This window comes from Elgaria multicarinata, chromosome 8, assembly GCF_023053635.1.
Source record: "Elgaria multicarinata webbii isolate HBS135686 ecotype San Diego chromosome 8, rElgMul1.1.pri, whole genome shotgun sequence".
NCBI classification, from domain to species: domain Eukaryota; kingdom Metazoa; phylum Chordata; class Lepidosauria; order Squamata; family Anguidae; genus Elgaria; species Elgaria multicarinata.
Window position 1 is genome coordinate 21,272,031 of NC_086178.1, and position 22,665 is coordinate 21,294,695.

The window sequence follows — 22,665 nt, forward strand, 5'->3', positions numbered from 1 at the left end:
CAGTCTGCCAGTCTGCCTGCACTTCCTGATCTGAAAAGGCCCAAGGGGAGGAATAAATTTAGGATGTTTTCCCTGAGCAGGAAGTGCAGGAAGCCAAGGAGGCTACAGACTGTCAGAGAAATGATTGTACAATGAAAGACAGGACACTCACACACACTCCTTGTGCAAGAAGCACAAGAAGTCTCAACCAAACCCATGAGAATTTCTCCAAAATTTCTTCCTCTTTGAATTTCTGTTCAAAAGCAGTTTCTTTTCTATCAAATTGAATGAGAACAGTCAAAATTCTCATGGGAGAAATTTTCAGCACAGCACTAAATTAAACCATGAGTTCTCTGTAACTCTGTAAACCTAGCCAGGGTTAACAGTCTATGGCTAGCACTAACCATGGTTAAGCATGATGTCTTTACAAGGCTTTAGCTTGCATGGTGCTATATACAATATCCTGTATGATATTGGAAGGCATCACAGGGCATATCTTGTAATGTGAATGATAGATGCTTGAGAAAAGCAAATGCCTATGATTGGTCCAGATTTTCTCCCATTTTCTCCACTGCCTAAGGCAAGTTGGTCTTCCTCAACCCCACTCTTACTGCTCCTTTTATAAGGTCTCATCATCTTCCCACACTGTTCTAATTAAAAAGTAGTAGTCACTTTATTTATTATAACTAAAAAGGCAATCCCATTCTCATTGACAGAGCGCTCTGATATTGGATTCTCTGATCTATCCTAAGGCCTGCTGGGCAGAAGTGAAGAGGGAGCTGGTTTCCCTTCCCTTCCCTTCCCTTCCCTTCCCTTCCCTTCCCTTCCCCTCCCCTCCCCTCCCCTCCCCTCCCCTCCCCTCCCTCTCTCTGCAGGGCGGGCATAACTTTTGCCTTATATTGACAGCAGGGCTGAGAGGATCCTGGGGGACGCTTGAGGAACTGCAGCCGCTCCCTCCCTATCCCCACTGAACCCTACAACATTATTATTATTATTATTATTATTATTATTTATTTATTTATTTATATAGCACCATCAATGTACATGGTGCTGTACAGAGTAAAACACTAAATAGCAAGGCCCTGCCGCATGACTCTTTTCTTCTCCCCCCACCCCCATTGGAAGTTGGAGTTCTGACCTCATAGAAGAAGCCACCACAGAGGTTTCCACAGGGGCTGGTGCAAGGGATCCATGGTGAATTTTCCCCCTCTGAGGATAGATCTCTCTCTCCAGCTTTGGAGGACGAAATCCTCTATATCCTATGACCCCTGGGAAATACTCCCAGGGACCATAGGATGGCACTCTCAAGATACAATCTTAGGCATGTTTAGACAGAGAAAAGGCCTTCCACTCCCAGCATGCTCCAGACAGCCTTAAGTGTATAATCATTGAATTCATAAATGCTGGTTCTGAATTTGAGGGGATTACTTACCTATGGCCCAGCCATGACATCTGTCTTTCAGTGACTCTGCATTACTCATAAGTAACGTACATATGTAATTCTCCGCCACCAGAAGTGGTGATGGCTACTAATTCAGATGGCTTCAAGAGGGGGTTATGGAGCTTCGTGGAGTTGCAATGGCTATCTGCCATTAATAGCTAAGTGGAAGCCCCTATTCAGAGGCAGTATATCTCTGAACGCTTGTTGCTGGGGGGCAAGAAGGGGAGGGGGCCTGATTTTTCATGCTCTGCTGGTGGTCTTCTTGGAAGCAACTGGCTGGCAATTGTTCGATTCAATGAACTCTTCCTCTAATCTCGCAGGGTTCGTCCCACGTTCTTAAAGACGTAATGTGTGTGCAGTCTGTGTAGGCTTGGATTAACATCCATGTGTAATAATATAATTACCTTCTGTTCATAAGGGAGATATTATGCCAACTTGGCATCCATAGACTTTGAATCATCAGAGAAGATTAAAGTACATAATGCTGTGTGTAAAATACAGCTCTTGAATGCTCTGCGCCACACATGCTCCTGTCTCCGTCTGGCAACCTTCTTAGAGATTGACGCACTGTTTGTGGAATTTTACTCTCTCACAACTCAACAGAGAAACTTCTGGTAGCAGAGATGAATTAAAGCACAGGGGAAAGTTCATTTCAGGGCCAGAACATTAGTGGCCTTTATATCAGTGCTGGCCCTGCCATTAGGCAGGATGAGGCGGCCGCCTCAGGCGACTGATTTTGGGTGTTATGAAATGGCAGCATTTTTATATATATAGTTGATTGTTCAATAAATTGATATTTATTTAATTTTTATTTATTTATTACATTTTTATACCGCCCAATAGCCGAAGCTCTCTGGGCGGTTCACAAATAATGAAATACAATTATTATTGTATTTTTACTTCTGAGGCAGGGAAAAGGTGCTTGTGGGATTTGCTGCCTCAGGTGCCAAAATAACTTGGCTGGCCTTGGGTACTATGCACCTTGACTTGTGGGGAGGGGTAGCTCTTGTTTCTCTGCCTCAGGCAGAGAAATGTCTGCTCTGGATGTATTCGACTCATGAGAGACAGCTCTTCCCTGCCAGCACTCACCTACAGAAAGGAAGATGCATACCCACATAAACACACATGTACACTGTCCTTTTTCTTCGCATCCTTCAAGGTCAAAATTTGGTGGTTTTTTTGTACATTTCTTTTCCTAAGTTTAAAATGTATATGTTTTAAATTTTGTAAGGCTGCCTGAGGCCCAGTATTGGGCAAAAGGCAGGATTATCATCATCATCATCATCATCATCATCATCATCATCATCATCATCTCTTTGAATGGGAGTAGAATCCTTCAGCCAAAGTTTGGCAAGTTATTTTGAATGTAAACACGTGGTTTATTCTTTTTCACTTATCTACACTCCCAGAACACATACACAGTATCTCGCATCCCTTGGCCCTCTGTGCGTAAGTGTGTATTTTTTACAAACTCTCCCCTGCCACCATAACCTTTACTTAGTTTACTTTTTGTGGGGGAAGGGCTTGACAACACACTGTTCCACTCTTCACAGTTTCAAAAGTGACTTACTATGTGCTTAAAACACAAGTGAAATGTCCCTTTGGGTGCTAGGGTGGTTCTTTAAATTCTAACCATAGTATATTGTTGTTGTTGTTGTTGTGCTAACTGGGCTACCATTTTGAGCTGCCATAAAGGGAATAGCTGTCATGGTGCAGGGTCATATTTATTCTTCTTTCCATTCCAGCCTTAAAAGAATCTGAACTGCATAGTCTGCAAGCATAAAGATCCATGGGGTTTATTTCCACAGAACAGCTGTCACTTTGCTGTTCACATTTAATTCTCTGCCCTGTCTTCAGCTGATCTTTCCTAGAAATTTCTCTTTTGATGCACAATAGACATGGATACTGAAACCTTCACATTCCTTAGCTAGGCTGTTCCTGTCACAGATCACTGAGAAACCTGAGTGGGATATTGAACCTTCGCAAGAACAGCTGGGAGAGTATCGAATTTGAGATGTAGACATTGAGGATGTTGCTATGCTGTCAGTTTGGGTTCTTGATGGAACTTTAGAAGCTTTAACTTAAAGGTATTGTGCGCGTCTGTTAATGATCACACAGGTGTCATTCAGTCTCTGAATGACCCACAAATCTCTAGAGGTTTAACAGAACCAGAACCTAACAGTAAAAAACTATGCACTGCGTTTTCCTTTCATAAAATGAACAAAACTCTTCACAAAAGATATAATACAACATAAAAACGTTGAGAATCTTAATGTCACAACCTTTTCCCCCCATCCAAAGCTGCCTGTGGAGGCTGCAAGGTGGGAGGGGTTGCATAATGCTTTCATTTCTGGCCATTTCCCCCCTCCCCTTTCAGCTCCATTTCCATCACAAAGGAAAATATTCTGGGTGGCATCCAACATCGTCGTTCCGTACATGGAAGGCTAGTTGTGCTCATAGAAGAGGTTCCCATTGTCCCACCACACAGTGAATGACTGTGTGAACGGTGGTCCATATGAACTCCTCTCATACATTCACATCAAGCTGTTGAATCTTTTGCCTGACAAAACAACTATTTGTTTGTTATACTTACCATCCTCCCGGTAACCAAACTTCTCTGCGTGTTGGATAGGCAAATTAAAAACATAGGGCAGTATCTTATACTGACACTGCACTCCAACTCATTCCATTGTGCCAGCAGGACCCATTGCTAGTACAATGGGGAGTTAGTGCTTTGTAAAGGAACCCTGCTAATAAGCAGAAAAAATCATCTCCAGATTAGAACATGTCAATGGATCTTCCTTCTGCAAGGTCTGCTGACCTACCCCGTTCCAGGAAGAAGTGTTTCCACTTGTTCCTAGTTCCTTTACAATGCACTAACTTCCTGTTGCACTAGCAGTAGGCCCTGTTGGCACACAGGCAACATATGATACTGCCCATAAAATACAAAACAACAATACCATTATAAAAACATGTATAATAAAACTAAGGTAAAATCAGCAGCAAAGGGTATTGCAGCACATAAAACCAAAGTAAAAAACCAGCAGTAGAATAAAATTACGAAGTTCTAAAAGCACTAAAACAGTTGTTTAAATGCTTGGCAGAATGCCAAAAAGACTATAATGTAAATGCCAGATGACTCTCAGAAGATCATTCCACAGATAGGATGCCACCACTGAAAAAGCCCTCTCTCGTGTAGCACTTTGAATTGGGAGTGGAAGTGGACTGGCAGGTGATATTCTGTCACTGCATAGGCATATGGCCTACTGGGCAGACAGTAATGGAGTACATATCGTAAAGGGCAAACCTTTTAAGAATTGTAGGTAAAGGGTGGCTTCCTTTGGGGCAATAGAAGCTTTCCTAGGCCTTCCTGGCATCTGAAATGCAGGTAGTGGATAAAGTTAAACCGCAAAGCCATAAAGTTAAATTTGAGGTAAAAAACATTGGTTTTAATTTTAAATTGTTTTGCTCTCAGACCCCACCTGTTCTTCACACATTTCCACCCTTACTGAAGGTAGCTCTTTCTTTCTTTCTTTCTTTCTTTCTTTCTTTCTTTCGTTCGTTCGTTCGTTCGTTCGTTCTTCAGGCTAATTTATTTCAATTCAGTAATATAGTTGATGATTCTTCCCAAGTAATGTAGTTTTTAATGTCAGTGTGTCTCAGGAATTTTAAATAAGAATTACTGAGAAAAGCAACTTGAGTGTCTCAATTTCATCAGCCTGCACACTGTCTTGTTTTAATTGGATTTTACTGTTTTAAAATTTCATACTGGTTTTAACATATTAATGGTTTAATTTGTTTTAGAATTCTTTATATTTATTGCTCTATTGGTATATGGATGACTTTATCTGTATTCTGCCTTGAGATCCTTATGAGATAAGGTGGGATATAAATGTTTTAATAAATAAATAATATTGTTTAAGAATATAGAGATTACTTGGGGCTATTTCACATGATTTTGAATCTTATTTTGACTGCAGCTTTACTTGTTATTCCCCATCTGCCATTACCTCTTTCTTTCTTTCTCTCTTTCTTTCTTCTGTTCGTTCATCCATTAGTTGTAAAACTGCTGGCAGAGCCTGTCTTTAATTTCATCTGTTGTACAATGGTTTGGTTCAAAAATTATCTGTTCTCTTCGACATCCCAAAGTGGAAACGTTTGTGCGTGTGCGTGTGTGTGCGCACGCGTGCTATATGGTGAAGTGATCTTGTCTTTGACCCTTCCCACACAGCCACTTCCTCCGTTCATTGGTGTCAATTCAATTTTTCTTTCTTTTGCCTCCACATATAGGGGGGAGGAGTTTAGGGGGAGGAGCAGCTGGCTGAGAAGGTTTAAACCCTTCCTCCCCCCACATGTGCTGGTCCCAGTCCAAACTTGGGCCCCGCAAACTTACACTAAAGTTTTAAAATGTTTAGGGATGTACAGATTTTGTTAAATCCAGTCCACTGAGGGTTCTGCAGGCCGGATTCATTGAAATCCAAACTCATTTGAATCCATTGTTCGACATCCCTAAATCAGCTACACACGATGTACTTAATGTGACATGTTGTTTAGACCTGAGTTTATTTATTTATAGGATAGTGCACTTGAAGTTCTTTTAAATAAGGCTTTTACCAAATGCAAAAATCCGTACAAACACACAATATCCACACAAACACACAAGATCCAGAGATCCTATTGCACAATAGTGAGTTACACCTATCGTGTGTGTATGTACGGACTATAGATCAGTGGTAGAGCATAAGGTATGCACAGCACATTTCATTAGGGTGTGCACCCAGGGAATTTTATTTATGTATTTTTAAGGCAAACGTTTATTGAATACTCAATCATAAAGGCCATTATTTATTCGTTTATTTATTAAAAACTGTAGACACTGATGTCTTACTCCGCGTTCAGCTTGCCTGACCACAGGAAGGCTGTCACAGGTGTGGGGGGGGGATGAGGAAATGCTCCTAAAGTCCCAGCATTGGTGGGGCTTTGTGATTACACTGGCCAGAGGAGGGTCTTACGAGGTTATATTAGCCTTTGGGGGCCCTCCTCTTGGCTTCTTTGAAATGTGGCTCCCAGCAGAGAGGCTCCCAGCAGAGTAGCCAGTGGATCATTCCCACTGTGTGGACAACATTTTGGCATGGCATGGGCCCAGTATCATCTGTTGGCGTGAAGTCGGTCAGCGCAACCGTTCCAGCAGAGGCCTAGTGGCCGGGTGGGTGCAGCTCCCAGCAGCGTGATTCCCTTTTGCTCTTGCTGTCAGGAGCAACAGTGTTCTCTCAGAAGCAGTGGTTCTTCAGCATGGTGGCAGAGCCACTAGAGGACCATTCCCACTATGTGGATCCCCCTATGGATCCCTACTCAGTGGTGTCGAGGAATCTTTAGCTACATAAACCATAAAGTTCATGGCTTCCATGAGAGAATAGCTTTAGAGTAATGGGCAAGGTAACGACTGTCAGGAGAGAGATTGTCAAGGAAATCAAGCTGGGTGGTTCTTTTACCCATGCCCATAAGTATAAGAAAATGGCTCTAGAAATCATTAGCTATATAAACCAAAAAGTTCATGCCTTCCTGCTTCTTTAAAACATATTTTAATGCTGCAATTGCTTTCATAATTAAGTTGATGCTGAAACTGTGTCACAAAACAGGCGGTGTCCACTCCGGCAGTTGTAGGGTGGAGGACGATGTCTGCAATGCAAGATAACCGAGAAAGAAACAGATGGAGATGTTTTTCCTGTAACTGTTGCAATACCCATGTAGTGTCTTCTAGTCAGAGAAGTACTTAAACTCTGTACATGCCTAAATGCTTGGCTTCTCATTGGTTGTTGCATTGCAGAGCTGTATTATGATTGGTGGGAAAGTTCTGCCATTGTATCTAAGGGGAACTGACCCTATAAATATGTTAGCCTTTCCTAAAATTCTTGGGCAGTTCATCAGGTCTTCTGAGACTGTCACCCTGCAGCGCTGCTTGTAATAAACCTTCTAAAGAGAGAGAAATTGTGTCTTGAGAGTCTGTGACCACCACTCAGTGAACCACAGGAACCCATGGTTTCGGGTTCCACCACAGTGGCCCCCTCTATTCTCCGCTTATTACTTGAGACATTAGGGTGTGCCTGGGCACGCTTTATGCGGTAGAGCTTTGCATACAGAAGGTTCCAGATCCAACCCCTATCTAGTTAAAATGACACCCTATTTAAACTCAGGCAGCAGGTGATGGGAACAACCTTGGCCTCAGAGCCTGGAGAACTGCTGCCAATTAAAGTAAACAATACCGGGCTCGATGGACCAATTCATTGTTAAGCAGCTTCTTTTATTCCTACTGTATACAGCAAGCTCTACCGTAGAAGATACAGTTGGCACTTAGAAAACACTTGGCAGTGATCACCATGAGTATGCTTGGAATCATGAGTCACGGCAAGGTGAAAAATTATAGGTCACATGGAGGTGGGGCTGTTTCCACAGGACATACAGACTTCCGATGTGGTGCATGAATCAGGAGTCACTGTCTGAAATTCACAGAAAAAAAGGAGCTACCTCAAATGGGGATGCAGTATCCCAAAATTGAGAGGCTGGCCCCCTAAAAAGACTGTAGAAAATCCAACTTTAGACTATTTTCTGGATTCCTGCTTTCAAAGAATTGAAGATAGCCATTTTGTTTGTTTTCTATTTCCCTTTTCAGATAGAATTCATTGGTGTAAGTCAGCTGTCATTTATCCATGATCTAGGACCAAAGGGCATGTAAGTTGACAGCCTGTTTGATAGACCTTTTTTTATCTTGGGGAAATATTTGGGTCCTGGGGCATCTTATTTATTTGATGTTATTTTGTTTAAATGTTTCTATATTACTCTTCCATTAAATTTTTCCAGGGCTCTTGGGAAACACAGCCCTTCCTCAACCAGATGTAGACTTAATGTCAAACATTACGAGGAGTGGTTGTGTTCTGTTGAAGGGCAAGGAGGCATTATTGATGAGAGAGGTGGGTGGAGCTCAATCCTAGAAGGCAATCCAGATAAATGAGGCAGGTGTGGAGACAGGAGCACGTAGTGACACTGGCAGGGCCGCTGAATCAGGAGAGGTCTGCAGGGTGAAGAAACAGGCAAGGAGAGAACAAGAAATACTTGTACACAGAGGTGTCTTTTGGCATAGACCAAAGTGTGCTGGCAGGGAGAAATCCAGCTGCCAACTTTTCACCCAGACTCTGCTGCTGGGCTTTTAACAGCCTCCTGATGTGCAGCAATTACCAGGCAACAACATTTAAGCTTCACTTGGTAATTCCTGCAGATGGAGTTGCTATCAAAGGCACAGCAGCAGGGGTCAGTTGAAAAGTTAGCAATCTTTGGTGGAGGATGGAAAGGAAGGAGGAATGGAAGAGAGCAATTGAAGTGGAACAGGTAAAGAGCCCCTGCAGCAAATTGTGTTCTTTGTGTTACTATTTAAAAAGCTGCATTCCCAAGGCCAGATCTACACCAGGCAGGATATAACACTTTAAAAATGGTTTGAAAACGGTATATGGCGTGTGTCCTGGGCCCCAACAGTTGTCACTACTGTTATAAACCATTTTAAAGCAGTAGTGTAGATCCTACCTAGATCTGTGGAAATAGTTTCTAGTCTGTAAATGGGGTGTGTGTGGACAGGTGTTCTCTTCTTGCAAAGCTGTTAATTTGACTCCAAAGACTTCAACAGTAAATGTCAGATCAGACTGATCTTCAAGACAGCTTGCGGCTTTTTGTTCTTTCCATGAGCTTGCTCAAAGCAATGTTTTCCCTCTCTTCCCTTTGCTTTCAGAGAAGGCATGGTCATGAAAAGGTCTGGAGGTCATAGAATACCTGGCTTGAATTGCTGTGGACAAGGAAGGCTGTGCTACCGGTGGTCCAAAAGGTACCTTTATAGAAATCCCCTTTTCAAGCTTTTCACTCCAGAATTTTTTCCCCGGCTTTATACTGAATATACTGATAGCAAAGGTGACTGCTTTTTCTTTCTTTTTTTAAGCTGCAGGTTTTAGAAATAATTTCTCCAACGGCTGCCCTATATGTTTAGAGCAGAAGCTGTTTGTTGAGGCATGACCTATAATATTACTCGTGTGCACTGTCGAGAAATGGGAATGTAAAATCCGGTGAACCTTTCAGATGGACAATATATTAAATTGAATGCTAATGCACATTTGCGTTCATCTTCATAAATCTTGCATCTAGCAACATTTTGCTGTTTGCTTTCCTTCTTGCTTTCTTGGGGGCTGACTTCATGGCACCCGGTTGGTGCTGCCTCCCTCCTCAACCCCGTACTTTACATCTCCTGAGGCGTCTTCGGGTAATCCTGATGGTGAGGAGGGAACGCAGGGTTTCTGGGGGACTATCTGAGTCCCAGAGCTGCCCCGGCCTTCTGGTGGAGGGTGACCAATCGCTGGTGTCCTTCCACCAGGCTCCGCCCCCAGGTTGGCCCCAGATTGGCTATGGAGTGATGTTACATGGTGGAAGTGCCGTGTTGTCCCCGACTTTTTCAAAACGCAGCCTCACGAGGAAGCCCCGCAGTTGCTGCAAACCTGCACCTACGTCGTCTAACTGACAGGGCACAGATCCACAGCCACCACAAGGCTTTCCCCGCATGTAGACAGCCTGTTGGCCATTTTTTGACACTCTCCTGCTTTGCTCCTTTCCCTAAATGGCCCACCTCTGCATCCTTGGGACCTTTTTTTCATCCCAACAGTGGTCCTGAGAACTGGAACTGTATACAAACTGACCCCTCTCTTTAGTGGTCAGGCTCTATACTAAAGTTGATGTGGTCTTGCAGAAAGGGCTATATAGTTACAGAGTCCATGCTTTTAGGTATAGCAATTACATATGGATGTGTTAATGTTAGGCTGCATATTCTAATGTTGTTGTTTTGAAAGAAGGTGCTCCTGATGAATCAGAGGGCAGGGCTTTTTTTTAAAAACACACACACACAATTGTAACTCTTACAAAAACTGTGGGTGATGGATGCTGTCATGGAAGAGTTATACCCCTTCTCCGGAAGAAGTACCTGTTCTACAAGTGCTTTTTAAACAAAAATATTACCAATTATCATTATAATAATCATCTATTTTTTAAAAATAATAATCTTACTACTATTACTATGACATCCCTGGATTTAGCTAGCTTTAAGATATTTTCCAGTTATATTCTATACAGTTTGGAGGTATGAGTCTTTCCCCACACGCTTCTCCCAACATCATTCATTCACTGCCCCTTTACTGCTGCCTGTTTTTTACTGTCTTAGCTTGCAGTCTAAGCATACTGAATGGGGAGTAAATCCTACTGATCCTACTATACATGCTTAGGACTGCAGTGTCAAATGTACAAGTCTAAGGCCAGATCTACACCAAGCAGGATATAGCACTATGAAAGCGGTATATGGTATGTGTCAATGGGCCCCAACAGTTGTCAGTGCACTTCAATACCACTATAAACCAGTAGTGTGGCTTCTGCCTCTTATATACTGCTTTCACACTGCTTTCATAGTGCTACATCCTGCTTGGTGTAGATCTGGCCTAAGCCTCGTCAACAGCACAATTTTCCTGAGCCTTCTCCACTCACCCCCTTTTTTGTCTTCTTCAGTTTTTTAATTATTTGGATTGTGCACAAGAGCCAGATGTGAGACAACCTTGAGTGCCAACTCAGTAAAAGTGCATTGTGTTCTCTGCCTCATTGTCCTCATTGAGAGGTGTCCGACTGTCCTGAAACACTTCACAAAAAACTGATTCAGTTTGCAATGAGAACACAATGCAGAGAGTTTGTCCTGAACACGCCGGGATCCCTGTTATACTCAAGTCATTGTCTCCAACGAATAGCTTTGCCACCAGTGGATGATTTTCTTGATGACCTCAGTTGCTCTTTTGCATATTATGATGGGTGCCAGATGTGACTCCTGTCAGGAGGTGCAGCAGGCAAAGGCATATGTCTCTCCTTTATTTCTCATATTCTCTCCTTTATTCCTCATATTGAGACAGTAGCTAAATCCTGTCGTTTCTTCCTGTATAATATTGCCAGGATTCAACCATTTTTGTCTGTCTCTTCTGCCAAGACTCGTGTTCATGCATTGGTTATTTCTCGGCTGGACTACTGCAACCTTCTTCTCACTGGCCTTCCTTCTTCTCACATCAGTCCGTTGGTTTCTGTTCACCACTCTGCTGCTAAGATCATCTTCTTGGCTCGCCGCTCTGACCGTGTTACTCCACTTCTGAAATCTCTTCATTGGCTTCCAATTCACTTCAGAATCCAATATAAACTTCTCCTGTTGACCTACAAAGCTTTTCACTGTCTAGCTCCTTCCTATCTCTCCTCTCTCATCTCACACTATTGCCCCGCTCGTGCTCTTCGCTCCTCTGATGCCATGTTTCTCACCTGCCCAAGGGTCTCTACTTCCCTTGCTCGGCTTCGTCCATTTTCTTCCGCTGCCCCTTACACCTGGAACGCTCTTCCAGAACATTTGAGAACTATAAGTTCAATCACAGCTTTTAAAGCTCAGCTAAAAACCTTTCTTTTTCCTAAAGCTTTTAAAACTTGATTTTGCTCTGACTTTATACTGTTAGTTTTACCCTACCCAGTGCCTGTTTACCCTACCCTGTGCCTGTTTGCATTCTCTTCCCCTCCTTATTGTTTTATTATGATTTTATTAGAACGTAAGCCTATGCGGCAGGGCCTTGCTATTTACTGTTTTACTCTGTACAGCACCATGTACATTGATGGTGCTATATAAATAAATAAATAAATAATAATAATAATAATAATAATAATATGTGCCATGGGGAACGCAACAGCCAAGTACCCTAAAGGCCAGTCTATGTGTTATGCTAACTAAATGGAAGACTGCTTAAATCAGCATCCTTGTGCAGGCCCGGCCCTGCCATTAGGTAGGGTGAATCCTCTTCTTCAAGCAAAAGATTGGGAGCTGGCAAATGGAGGGCCTTTCTCACCATTCTCACAGCCCTCAGGCAGCCTGAGGTGGAGCAGCAGATGGCATCTCCTCATTCCTCCAATCAAGGTACATATTACCCAAGTTAACTGGGCAACAGAGGCAGAAAATCCCACATGCACTTATACTTGGCAACAACAACAACAACAACTTGCTTTATAGCTTGCCTTTCCACCCAAAAATGGTGCTCAAGGCAGCTAACAACAGTATGGACCAATATTATTAAATATAAACTTGGTTAAAGCAATCCTAAAACAAATATGTTTTTAAAAAAGCACCAAAAAAAAAAACAATAAAAGAATAAAACCAGTGCCCAACCCAGCAAACTAGCTTACATGCAGTAAGCCAGCTTAAAGGCAAACCTTTTTGCCTGGACAACGGGGCGGGGGGGGCGGCAACCTAGCCTCCCTCTGCAGGGAATTCCACAACCTGGGAATAAAAATAAATGGAGGGAGCAATCCTTGGTCCCCTAGATGGCAACTGGGGGACATAGGATTTTTGGGTTTCCTTGTTCCCGGAAATCAGTCAGGGCTCTGATATCAGAGCCCGGAAACCGTGTTCCCTTTCCCCTCATAGCTGGCATGGAGAGAACCTCGCTCGCTGCCTCTCTGCGCTTGTGAAACAGAACATGGAGATTTATTTATTTATTATTTTATTTAAAACATTTGTATCCCGCCCTATATCATAAAGATCTCAGGGCAGGGTACAGATAAGAGCATACAGTATAAAACAATAAATATACACAGCTAAAAACAAATTAAACCATGAATCGAGTTAAAACTATATATAATTTAAAAGCCGTAAAAACAATTAAAACAGTTAAAACAATGTGCGATCTTAGTGAATTTAACCATTAAAGGCTTTGTTAAAAAGCCATGGGGAGAAGGGGGCATTCCTAGGGGAGGGGAGGGGAGGGGAGGAGATCGGGGCAGCAGTACTATAATCTTTCCTATAGCTGACCCAGCCTCCTCCGCCCCCTGAAGCCACCACTAGATAGGTGAAATCGCCCATCTAGAGACAAGTATATGATCTAGAATAATCCAAAGTAATGAGCTGTGCCACACCTGACAGCAGCAGAGTGAAAAAAACATGTGAATTGTTTCTAGCTTTCTCCATGAACTAAGTGAAACACACAGAACGGCTCCAACACACCCCTAGTCCTGCATTCACATTCACCATGAGTTAAGAGCTTGAGGTGAGGACACAATTACCTCTATTGCATCTGTGGAAGACTAACCAAAGGCTGTTCAGGTATCACCAGCCCTCATTAGGCAGGCTGAGAGAATAGTTTTTCCTCCTCCTGAGGTAAACACATCCCATTCTAAGAACTGGGCTTTGCAAAACGTACATTTCAGTATTCGAGTTACATGTGCGCGCACCCATGTGGTAAAAATAGCTTGAAAGTGGAAAGGAGTTCTTTCTCCCCTCTTCCTCCCACAGTGCTTGGGAAAATAACACAGATGCATAGAAAACCCTGTTTTATAACCCCCTGCTTCCCATCTCTCTCTCTCTCTCTCTCTCTCTCTCGTGTGTGTGTGTGTGTATGTATGTACGTGTGTTATTTTTCTACTGTGGAGCCCTGTTGCTTGGCAATCTAGTATTTTCAAAACCAAAGTCTCAGTACTCTTCTTATGGAATTTTGTAAGTGTGTATTTATAAATAAACTTTTAGAAACGTTGACTTATGTGTCAGTTCAGTGCTAGTCTGTAAACAGCCACTAAGCCAGATGCACCAGGTGCCAGAAACCAGGTGTCAGAAGCCAAACAGACAGTGAATTTTGTTATTGTCCAGGGAAAATTCCAGCCTGATCTGGCAGCCTTCATAGTCTTTCCGGGTCAGGGAGGCCAATGACCTGCCTCTGTGGGCAGAGTCGCTATATGGACGGAGCCTAAGGATCCTTCACTGCCCAGGGAATGCGCCAAGTTGCTGACTCACCAGAGCAAATAGCATTATTCAATCTGGTCTACACAAGCAGCAAAATGAGTTGGAAGAATCGAGGTGGCAGAGTAGACTGTACCACTCCAGATTGGGGCAGGGAGTGGGGGTGGGAATATCCTTTTTGAATGGAAAAATCTTTAAAAGATGTTTTCTTTCCTGTATGCAAGAGAAGGAGTACACAGAAGAAGGTGCAGAAACCAACTTGTAGAATAAGACGTTATTTTTGTGAAGTGCCCACAGAGCTTTGGCTATTGGGCAGTGTAGAAATGAAATCAATCAATCAATAATTTTAATGTAATTTTTAAAATGAGAATGGGACTGAGGCCCTCATGTGGCTCACAGGCTGCATGTTATCCACCCCTGTTCTAGATTCTTCTTGGAAGTAAAGTTGTTCTGCTGGCATCCATTTTGGTCTGGCATCTTTTCTGAAATAACCTGACACTTCCCCACCGCCATTCCATGCTTTATAAAGGCTTCTACAGACCGAAATTTGTACACACCCCAGTTTGCCAACTCTGATACAAAAAGAAATACTCTGATCATCTGCAGTTTTACATTTTAAATGCACTAAAATCACGACAGCTTTTGTAAGCCTATGCGGCAGGGTCTTGCTATTTACTGTTTTACTCTGTACAGCACCATGTACATTGATGGTGCTATATAAATAAATAATAATAATAATAAATAATAACTACAGGAATAGGTGCTGATGTTGAACTGGTTTGCTGCTGCTCCCATCATCTGCCTCTCTCTGGGTAATCATTTCATGCCCCCCTGGGCCAAGAGACCTTCGATTTTGGTCCTATTGTGACTGCACCACTGGCCACTATAGCCAGAGGTTTAATGCTTTTTAAGGGCACCTACCACTGGTGGAATTTACACATACGTGCATTAAAAATGATTAACTGCTCCTTTAAAAAAATGGACACCTATGCAGTATCAGAAACTGTTAGCCATAATTTTGCTTTAGATTTTTTACTGGTATTATTTGACATAATTGAAGATGGCAGCCCTAATATTGGGAGATCATTAACTATGAGTTTTACTGATCGCTGCTAAAACTGTGTGGGCTAAGCACTGTAAAAACTTTCTCTCCGTCTGTTTGGGAGGGAACGGCTGTTAAAATGCTTGGATTTGGCTGAAATGGATAAATTAATGGAAGCAATTCATAGACGAGGTGGTATGCAACAGACAATTAATGTAGCAGACAAATGAACACGTTTTCTTGTTGATTGGAACAGGCATTTCAGTTCATGTAAGGCAGGATAGAAGTCTGTTTTTGTGATTATAACAAACATGATAAACAAACATGATAACAGTGCTTGTTAAATTAAAAAATCAATTAAAAATAGATGCTTGATTAATCAAGGGGTACTTTTGTAATTGATCAAAAGGTTTTTCATTAACATTATCAGCCTGGGGGCAGGGTATCTCAAAGAACACCTCATCCCTTGTAAGTTTGCCCCAAATGTGTCACGATCCACCTCCTAGTGATGTAAGGTTGATAGGTACTTTATATAGGGCCTTTTTCATAGCAGCACCCTAATTATGGAACTCTGCTCCCAGGATGGTTAGGGTAGCCTCCTCTTTATAGTCCTTTAGACAGCCAGTGAAGGTCTCACTGTTCTACCAAGCTTTTAGTGATTAATGCTGTTCTTTAGATTTATTATTAATCCCTGGATTTTTTTGTACCAGAAGTTTTTTGTAGTTCATATATTGTATTCTTTTTATTTGAGCAAAGGTGTGATTCAAGAATAGTCTAAATATATAAATAATCTACTGATTAGTAGACTAAACATTGGACCACTATTGAATATGCTTTTCCTTGTCTCTCTTTGCCAGGTGGTTAGTAGTAAAGGACTCTTTTTTACTGTACATGAAGCCTGATAGTGGAGCCATTTCCTTTGTCCTGCTTGTAGATAAAGAATTCAGCATAAAGATTGGCAAGAAGGAGACAGACACGAAATACGGGCTACGAATAGACAATCTCTCCAGGTGAGACATTTTCGCACAACACCTTGTGATGGTATCCCTCGTTATTTATCTTTGCAAAGTGTTTTGAACGTACTAATTTGTTGTACATGACCATTTGCTTTCGTAGGTTAGCACCTTCTTAGGGCAAAATTGTATCTGGATAGTAGCCAGCCGACTATCCTACGCAAGGTGGCTGGAACACCGTGGGGATCCTCTCCTCTATGCTCTGTCCACCCTGGTGCAATTTCGGGGAGGGGCAGGGAGAGGGAATGGGCCTGGAGACATGATAGGAAGCTGCATAAAGCAGTTTCTGCAGTCTCCTCCACTCCCGGAAGCCAAGACCATCCCCTTTTCACCATCTCTGCACTCTGTTTCTGAGTGCAGAGATGTAGCCGGCATGCAAGAACAATGCTGGATGCGAGTGGATGGGAGAGTGGGTGGGGATAGCAGTTTCTGGGCTCCAAGGTCAGAGTCCTGGTTCCAACCTCGGTTCTCAGAAACCGAAGAATCTGATGGCCCTTTAGGCATTGTCAATTGGCCATAGGATTGCTCCCTTATTAACTTTAAGAGCATAATCAAATTCAGCATTATGGAATTAAATAAGAGGAATCTTAAAATGAAACACAATGGGACAAACATCAAAACTTCATTGTATTCCACTTCCTTCCTAGTTTTTTGTAGGGATGGGCAAATGAACAATGCTCAAGATCTCCAGGATTCTCTGAAAAATTGCTCTCTGCTTATCTCATGCCTGATTCCCATTCGCGTTTGCAGTCGCTGCTCACGCTGCGCAAACAGGGAAATTATGCAAATTGAGCGGCGATCAAATGTGAAATTTCCTCCTAGACTAAAGCGGGGCTGATTCAGTCTACGGGGGAATTTTTTTCCGCCAATTAGGACATTTGGGCAAATTGAAGAGGGAAAGTTGTGCAAATCAAATATGGGCACATGTTTGGAAATTTACAACTATTTTTGGTGGACACATGCTCATGCTTGTAATCATGTTCAGAGTTGTGAATAGCAAGCAAAAACAAAATACTCATTCATACCTAACTTTTTGTCTTTTTTTCCACTCGAACAGTCATTCAGCATTTTGTGGCCACTTTGGGGGTTTTGTTTCTTGGGGCTCTTTTGTGCTTCTGCAAACATTGTGGTTTTTCAAAGCCAACTGCTATCACCCTCATTTGTGCTTATGCCTCCAGTTGGGCATCCTCTTTCTTAAGCTTCAGAAACCTCAGAGGTGGGAAGTGAATGTTGGAGAAGGAAATATCCCTGCGGTTTTTAACATCTCCTCTAAAAGTTCTGACTATTTGTAGCGTGTTGAACTTGGGGGATGCTTTGAAAAGTTGCATCTCATCCTCAGCAACCTCACTGAGATGAGTCACAGTCCTTGTTACGGGGAATTGAATCTGAGAGATGATGAATCCACAAGTCTCTAGCTGAGCAGGCCTTTGAGCCCAAGTCTCTCTGGCACAAGTCCAGCACACTACCTTACATAAGGTTCTCTTGCATGTATAGAGCAAGGCGTCAGTCTCCCCTCTGCTGGCTGCCTGCGGGAAGTAAGAATTGTCTGCAAGTGACTTGGAAAGGAAGCTTTTCAGTGGAAGATGGCTTGGTCATTCTTTTCTTTTAGATTATCACTGGCCGTTTCTACACCTGTCTTTTCCCCCAGGATCATCCCTGGATCGTTCCTGTGCATCCAAATGCCTCACAGGGGATCCCGGGAGCAGGCAGGGATGATCCCTCCATTTTCCTGGGATAACCCTTAGGTGTAGAAAGGGCCATTGTGTCACTAATGACCAGCATAGGTATTTGCTATCATCAGAGGGGCCGGATATTTTTGTGGATTCACTTTTAAGGCTCCTTAGAGTCCTTGGCATTGGGAAGCATAAATGTACTGCTGAGCTGAGAAATCCTCCTCAATTCACAACTTTATTCTTAGGCTGTGAAATTGGACCCCCTCTTTTGGCGATGATGATTGTGATGAAGCTAAGCAAAATTTGGTCCTTGTGCAGGGCCCCAATCTGGATCAGGGACCACCAGGAGCAATGGAGGCTTTTTCTTCTTTAACCCACCCACCCACGGATGCAAATTTCAGAAAGCAAGCAGTTTGGGGCGGGGCAGGGTTAAATCTTCCTTCACCCTGCATTGTGGTCCCAATCCAAATTGACCCTGTTCCATGCTTACTTTAGAGTAAGAAAGCAAAAGAGGGCGAGCTGCACACTATTTATTTAATGTAACGTGTAGCTTGACCCCTAGGTGGACCGATAGTTTGACTAGATATAATGTTGTTTCCTATGTTGCCAAGATGAAGAACCCCACAAAAAAAAAAAACCTTGTCTCAGCTGTACTTGAAGCATGATTGAACTGGGCAACTTTCTAGCTTCTTTTGTGATGATCAGCATGCTAGCTTTGTCATCAGAAGATGCTTCTGAAACCTGTGGTGCAGTTACTTTCGAAAACAGATAGAAGACAGCTCCACTGTGTTCATCCATCCATCTTCCTGCATGTTTTTGTAGACTAGTAGAGGTTTTTGTGGGTCACCCCTCTCCATAATTTCAGCTGCTGAAACAAGTCTATTCAGGAAAATAAAACCAAGGCATATGCCCAACCAGGATAATGAGAGATTGGGTTGTGACGTTGGCTCTTGCTTTTCTTTTCCCTCCCTTTGCACTGCATCATCCCACCCACCCCAGGTCACTGATTTTGAAGTGCAACAGCTACAGGCACGCTCTCTGGTGGTGCCAAGGTATAGAAGAATTCATTCAGAAAAATGGCAAGAACTTCCTCAAACATCACCGATTTGGTTCTTATGCAGCCATTCAGGAGAACACCCTGGCAAAGTGGTAAGAGTTTATGGGGCTTTCCTCTGGTGACTTTCCCCAACGATGGAAAACTTGTTGAATTTCTGTCTGTCATGCAGCTGTTAGTAGCACAGGAACCTTGCCAGTGGGGGGAAAGACAGCAATCTTGGCCTTTAATCCTTCAGCATTTCTGCTCTTTCTTGCATATTGAAACAGAGGCACAGAAATTCTGTTTTTAGGAAGAAGAAGGGGGGAAAGGAAATTAAAACAAGGGACCTCAAGATGCTAATAAATGCAGGTGGGCAGCACAGCAGTGACTTTGGGCTTCACCTGATAATAAAGTCACAGATGAAAGAGACAAGAAGTGGCAGATCTGTCATCAGATCTCTCAAGAAAGCAGGTAGTTTGTTGGGGGTTATTATTATTATTATTATTATTATTATTATTATTATTATTGATCTAATTAGTTCAATTATTCATTTGTTAAAATCACATTTTGCTCATTCCTCATGTTTGGGTTTGTGCGTTTCAACCCTCCTTTAATTTTTGGGTGTGTGGCTGCTAAGATTTTCCTGCAGTGGCTCAGAACTATGAAACCAGCCTGGGCCATCTAGGGGAAAAGGTGATGGCTACCAGGAGCAGCTGTAAACCCAGCTCTTCTGCTGCTGCTGCTGCTGCCACCTCAACTCAAAACTGTCCCCAAATGGGATTCCCCTTCCTACCGCTTTCTACATCTGTACATTTGGGTTGGGATTGTATGAACAGTGATGCAGGTAGAGCTGAGCCCCACAGTCCCGCTCCCCTATGATCACCAGAGAGAAGGGCAGCAGAAGGAAACTCCTTTTTATTCATGTAGTCGTGAGGGTGCTGTGATTGAAGTCCATTTAAAAGGCAAACATGCAGATGCGCAGAGTATTTTCTGGTTATCACAGTTACCAAGCAGTTGTTCTAACGTATCAGGAATGTAGAAGCAATTGTAAAGCATGGCATGGCGATGCAGGGGAATGGAGGAAGAGAGGAGAAATGTTAGTGGTGTGCTTCACAACAGAAGCAATACACATGGCAATCTAACACGCTGGGGGGTTAAGATCATTAGGGTCTAAAATAATATAGTTGCACTGCTGTGTATGAAAATTTAACTGAATGGGCCCCGTTTATCACAATGCTGATCTCCCCTCCCTCCATTCTCTCTCTTCCCAACAGTTGGTTAGAAAGTAAACTTTCAACATTACTTCTAGGTACGTGAATGCCAAAGGGTACTTTGAAGATGTTGCAAATGCCATGGAAGCAGCCAAAGAAGAAATTTTCATCACTGATTGGTGGTGAGTACTTAATTTACATGTCCAGATTCCAGCATACACACACACACACACACACACACACACACTGCAAGGTACGTCCTAGAACATTTTATTACAAAGCAGTACTGTTCAGGGCCCTTTCGGCATGGAAACAAAACAGCGGGACCAGATGGTTTGGCAACAGAAACAACCGTCTCATAGAGGGATTTTCTGCTGAAAAGGCCTTTTCAGGACCACTTGGCTAGGAAAACAAAGCAGAGCCAACCAAAAATTTTAAAGAACCATTACAACAAAAAAAAGACAGAAGTTGCTTTAAAACCAACGCTTAATTTTGAGTTTGGGTGTCCCCTTCCCATGAAAAAATCTTGAAGGTTTCTTACTCACTTTCCTGTGCCTTTTAGCATCTGAATTAAAAGAATTGATACACAAAGAATAGTGTTCAAATTACAGGGGGGTGGAATAGAGAGGGGATTTTTTGCAAATTTCAAAGGTGCCACATTCCTTAATTACCATTTCTAGAAGTCTACAAATCAACTCCTGTTGATTCGTCTCAAATTGGGATGTTATTGGAGTCAGGGCTTGTGGATTTCATTAACGTCCTTCACCCACCTGCCTCCTGCCATGGTTTCCCTCATAATATGAGCACTGATGCAAATGACAACAGTGTTTACAACCTGGACTCTCAGTGTTTACAACGTGGACATCACACAGGGGAAAATCACGTTTCCTTACCGTCACTTCTCTGCCCCTGCTTTTGTCCCTCATGACGTCCTCTTTCTTCACAGAGGGGAAAGAGGAAGTAAACAACGGTCATGTGGCCCATTCGGGAGTTGTTTTTATCGCATCACTTTTCCTGCACACAGCAGGAGATTGCGGCACATTTCGTTTTTTAAAAAAAGTCAGATTAAAAGGGGTCTATTTTGCGATGGAAAAACAAGCAGAAGGAGCAGGAGGCATGCAGGAGGCAGACGTCGTCGCCCAAAGGGTGCACACACATCCATAAGTGGGCAGTAAATAGTGTGCAATAAAATGTTCGTCTGATAAACCTCTGTGTTCAGCTGGAAATGAAATGTTCTTGTCTAAGCAGACAAAAAAATAAAAAATAAACTAGACATGTGACAGCAGACACCTTTTTTCATTCACACATGGTGGTTCAGTTCATCTAGAATGGGTAAGGGTGGAGTCTAATATTTACATCAAAAAGGGCACCGCCCAGCGGAGAGATGCTGAACCAGGACTGAGTGAAAATCCCACCCACCTCAGTGGGATATCCCATTTGCAGGTAGCAAGTTGGGGGCAGGTGAGGGGCGATGACATCTCGCTGGTATGGGGGGAGGATTATTTGCACATTTCAAAGCAGTTACGGTGATGGTAGCAATGCCCTTTTATTTCATTTTTATTCTTAAACTCTTTTGCCACCAGTAGGGCCACCCCCAATAATGTAGTGTTGTTCTAAGGAGGCATTATGTGGGTGTGGGTGCTGGTTGCTGGAAGATGGCCACCAGGAAAAGCTCTGTCCCTTAAAGAAAAAAGCCAGGGGGAGGGGAGGAAAAGCTGCCACTGTTTTATAAAATAGTTCAGCCTCTGAAACTCCCTCCCATTTTTTGCTCCTCGATTTCAAGGCCAAAATTCTCAGCTGAAATGCTCTGTCATTTCAGGCACTTTTCTCCCCTGAAATGGCTCAGTTCCAGACTGGAAGAAAAATTCTTGGAGTGTTGTCATATGGGGAAGTAAGGGAGAAACTGGCTCCCTTCTCTCCACCAATGTGCTCCTTTTTACCCCTCGTCCTGCTTTTTACACAATAAATATGGCTACCCGACCATGTTAAAGTAGAATCTAAAGTTGCCCTAGGTCTTATTGCTCTCATTGGTAACTAAGGGCTCCATTCGATGAGCGTTTTACTGCAAGCTCATTACTGGGCACTCACGGATTACTCACATGATGTTGTCTGCCTCTCGCGCGTCTTACGCCCCTTCTGGCCTTCCTGGTGCTGCAACCCAACCCAACCCAACCCAACCCACCCCGGAAAAAGTCCAGTTGCTGCTCTCTCCTACCAGACTGAATGGGGCTAATTACTTACTGTTTTCAGGAAATGACGTTGGAGCGGCGCGTTAGACCTAGATGGTGATGGGGCTTTAAGTAAATACCATTAGTATTGTGTCCCCTGAACTGATCCTTGTCTCATTCACATATAAAAACAGTGCAGCATTCCTGGCTCATTCATATGGATGACGATAACATGATCTTTCACATGTGCTCTTCCTTTACAACAGATTTTGCTCCTCC

General features: G+C 42.9%; 1 protein-coding gene across 1 annotated transcript in view; it reads left to right on the plus strand.

Moving 5' to 3' along the window:
- PLD1 (phospholipase D1) overlaps positions 1-22,665 on the plus strand; it is a 149,419-nt gene that overhangs the window by 68,336 nt on the left and 58,418 nt on the right. Inside the window, exons 7-11 of the mRNA XM_063131984.1 lie at positions 8,091-8,149; positions 9,198-9,290; positions 16,143-16,295; positions 18,971-19,120; positions 20,317-20,400. Coding sequence (XP_062988054.1) covers positions 8,091-8,149; positions 9,198-9,290; positions 16,143-16,295; positions 18,971-19,120; positions 20,317-20,400 — 539 coding nt within the window. The remainder of the gene's footprint in view (positions 1-8,090; positions 8,150-9,197; positions 9,291-16,142; positions 16,296-18,970; positions 19,121-20,316; positions 20,401-22,665) is intronic.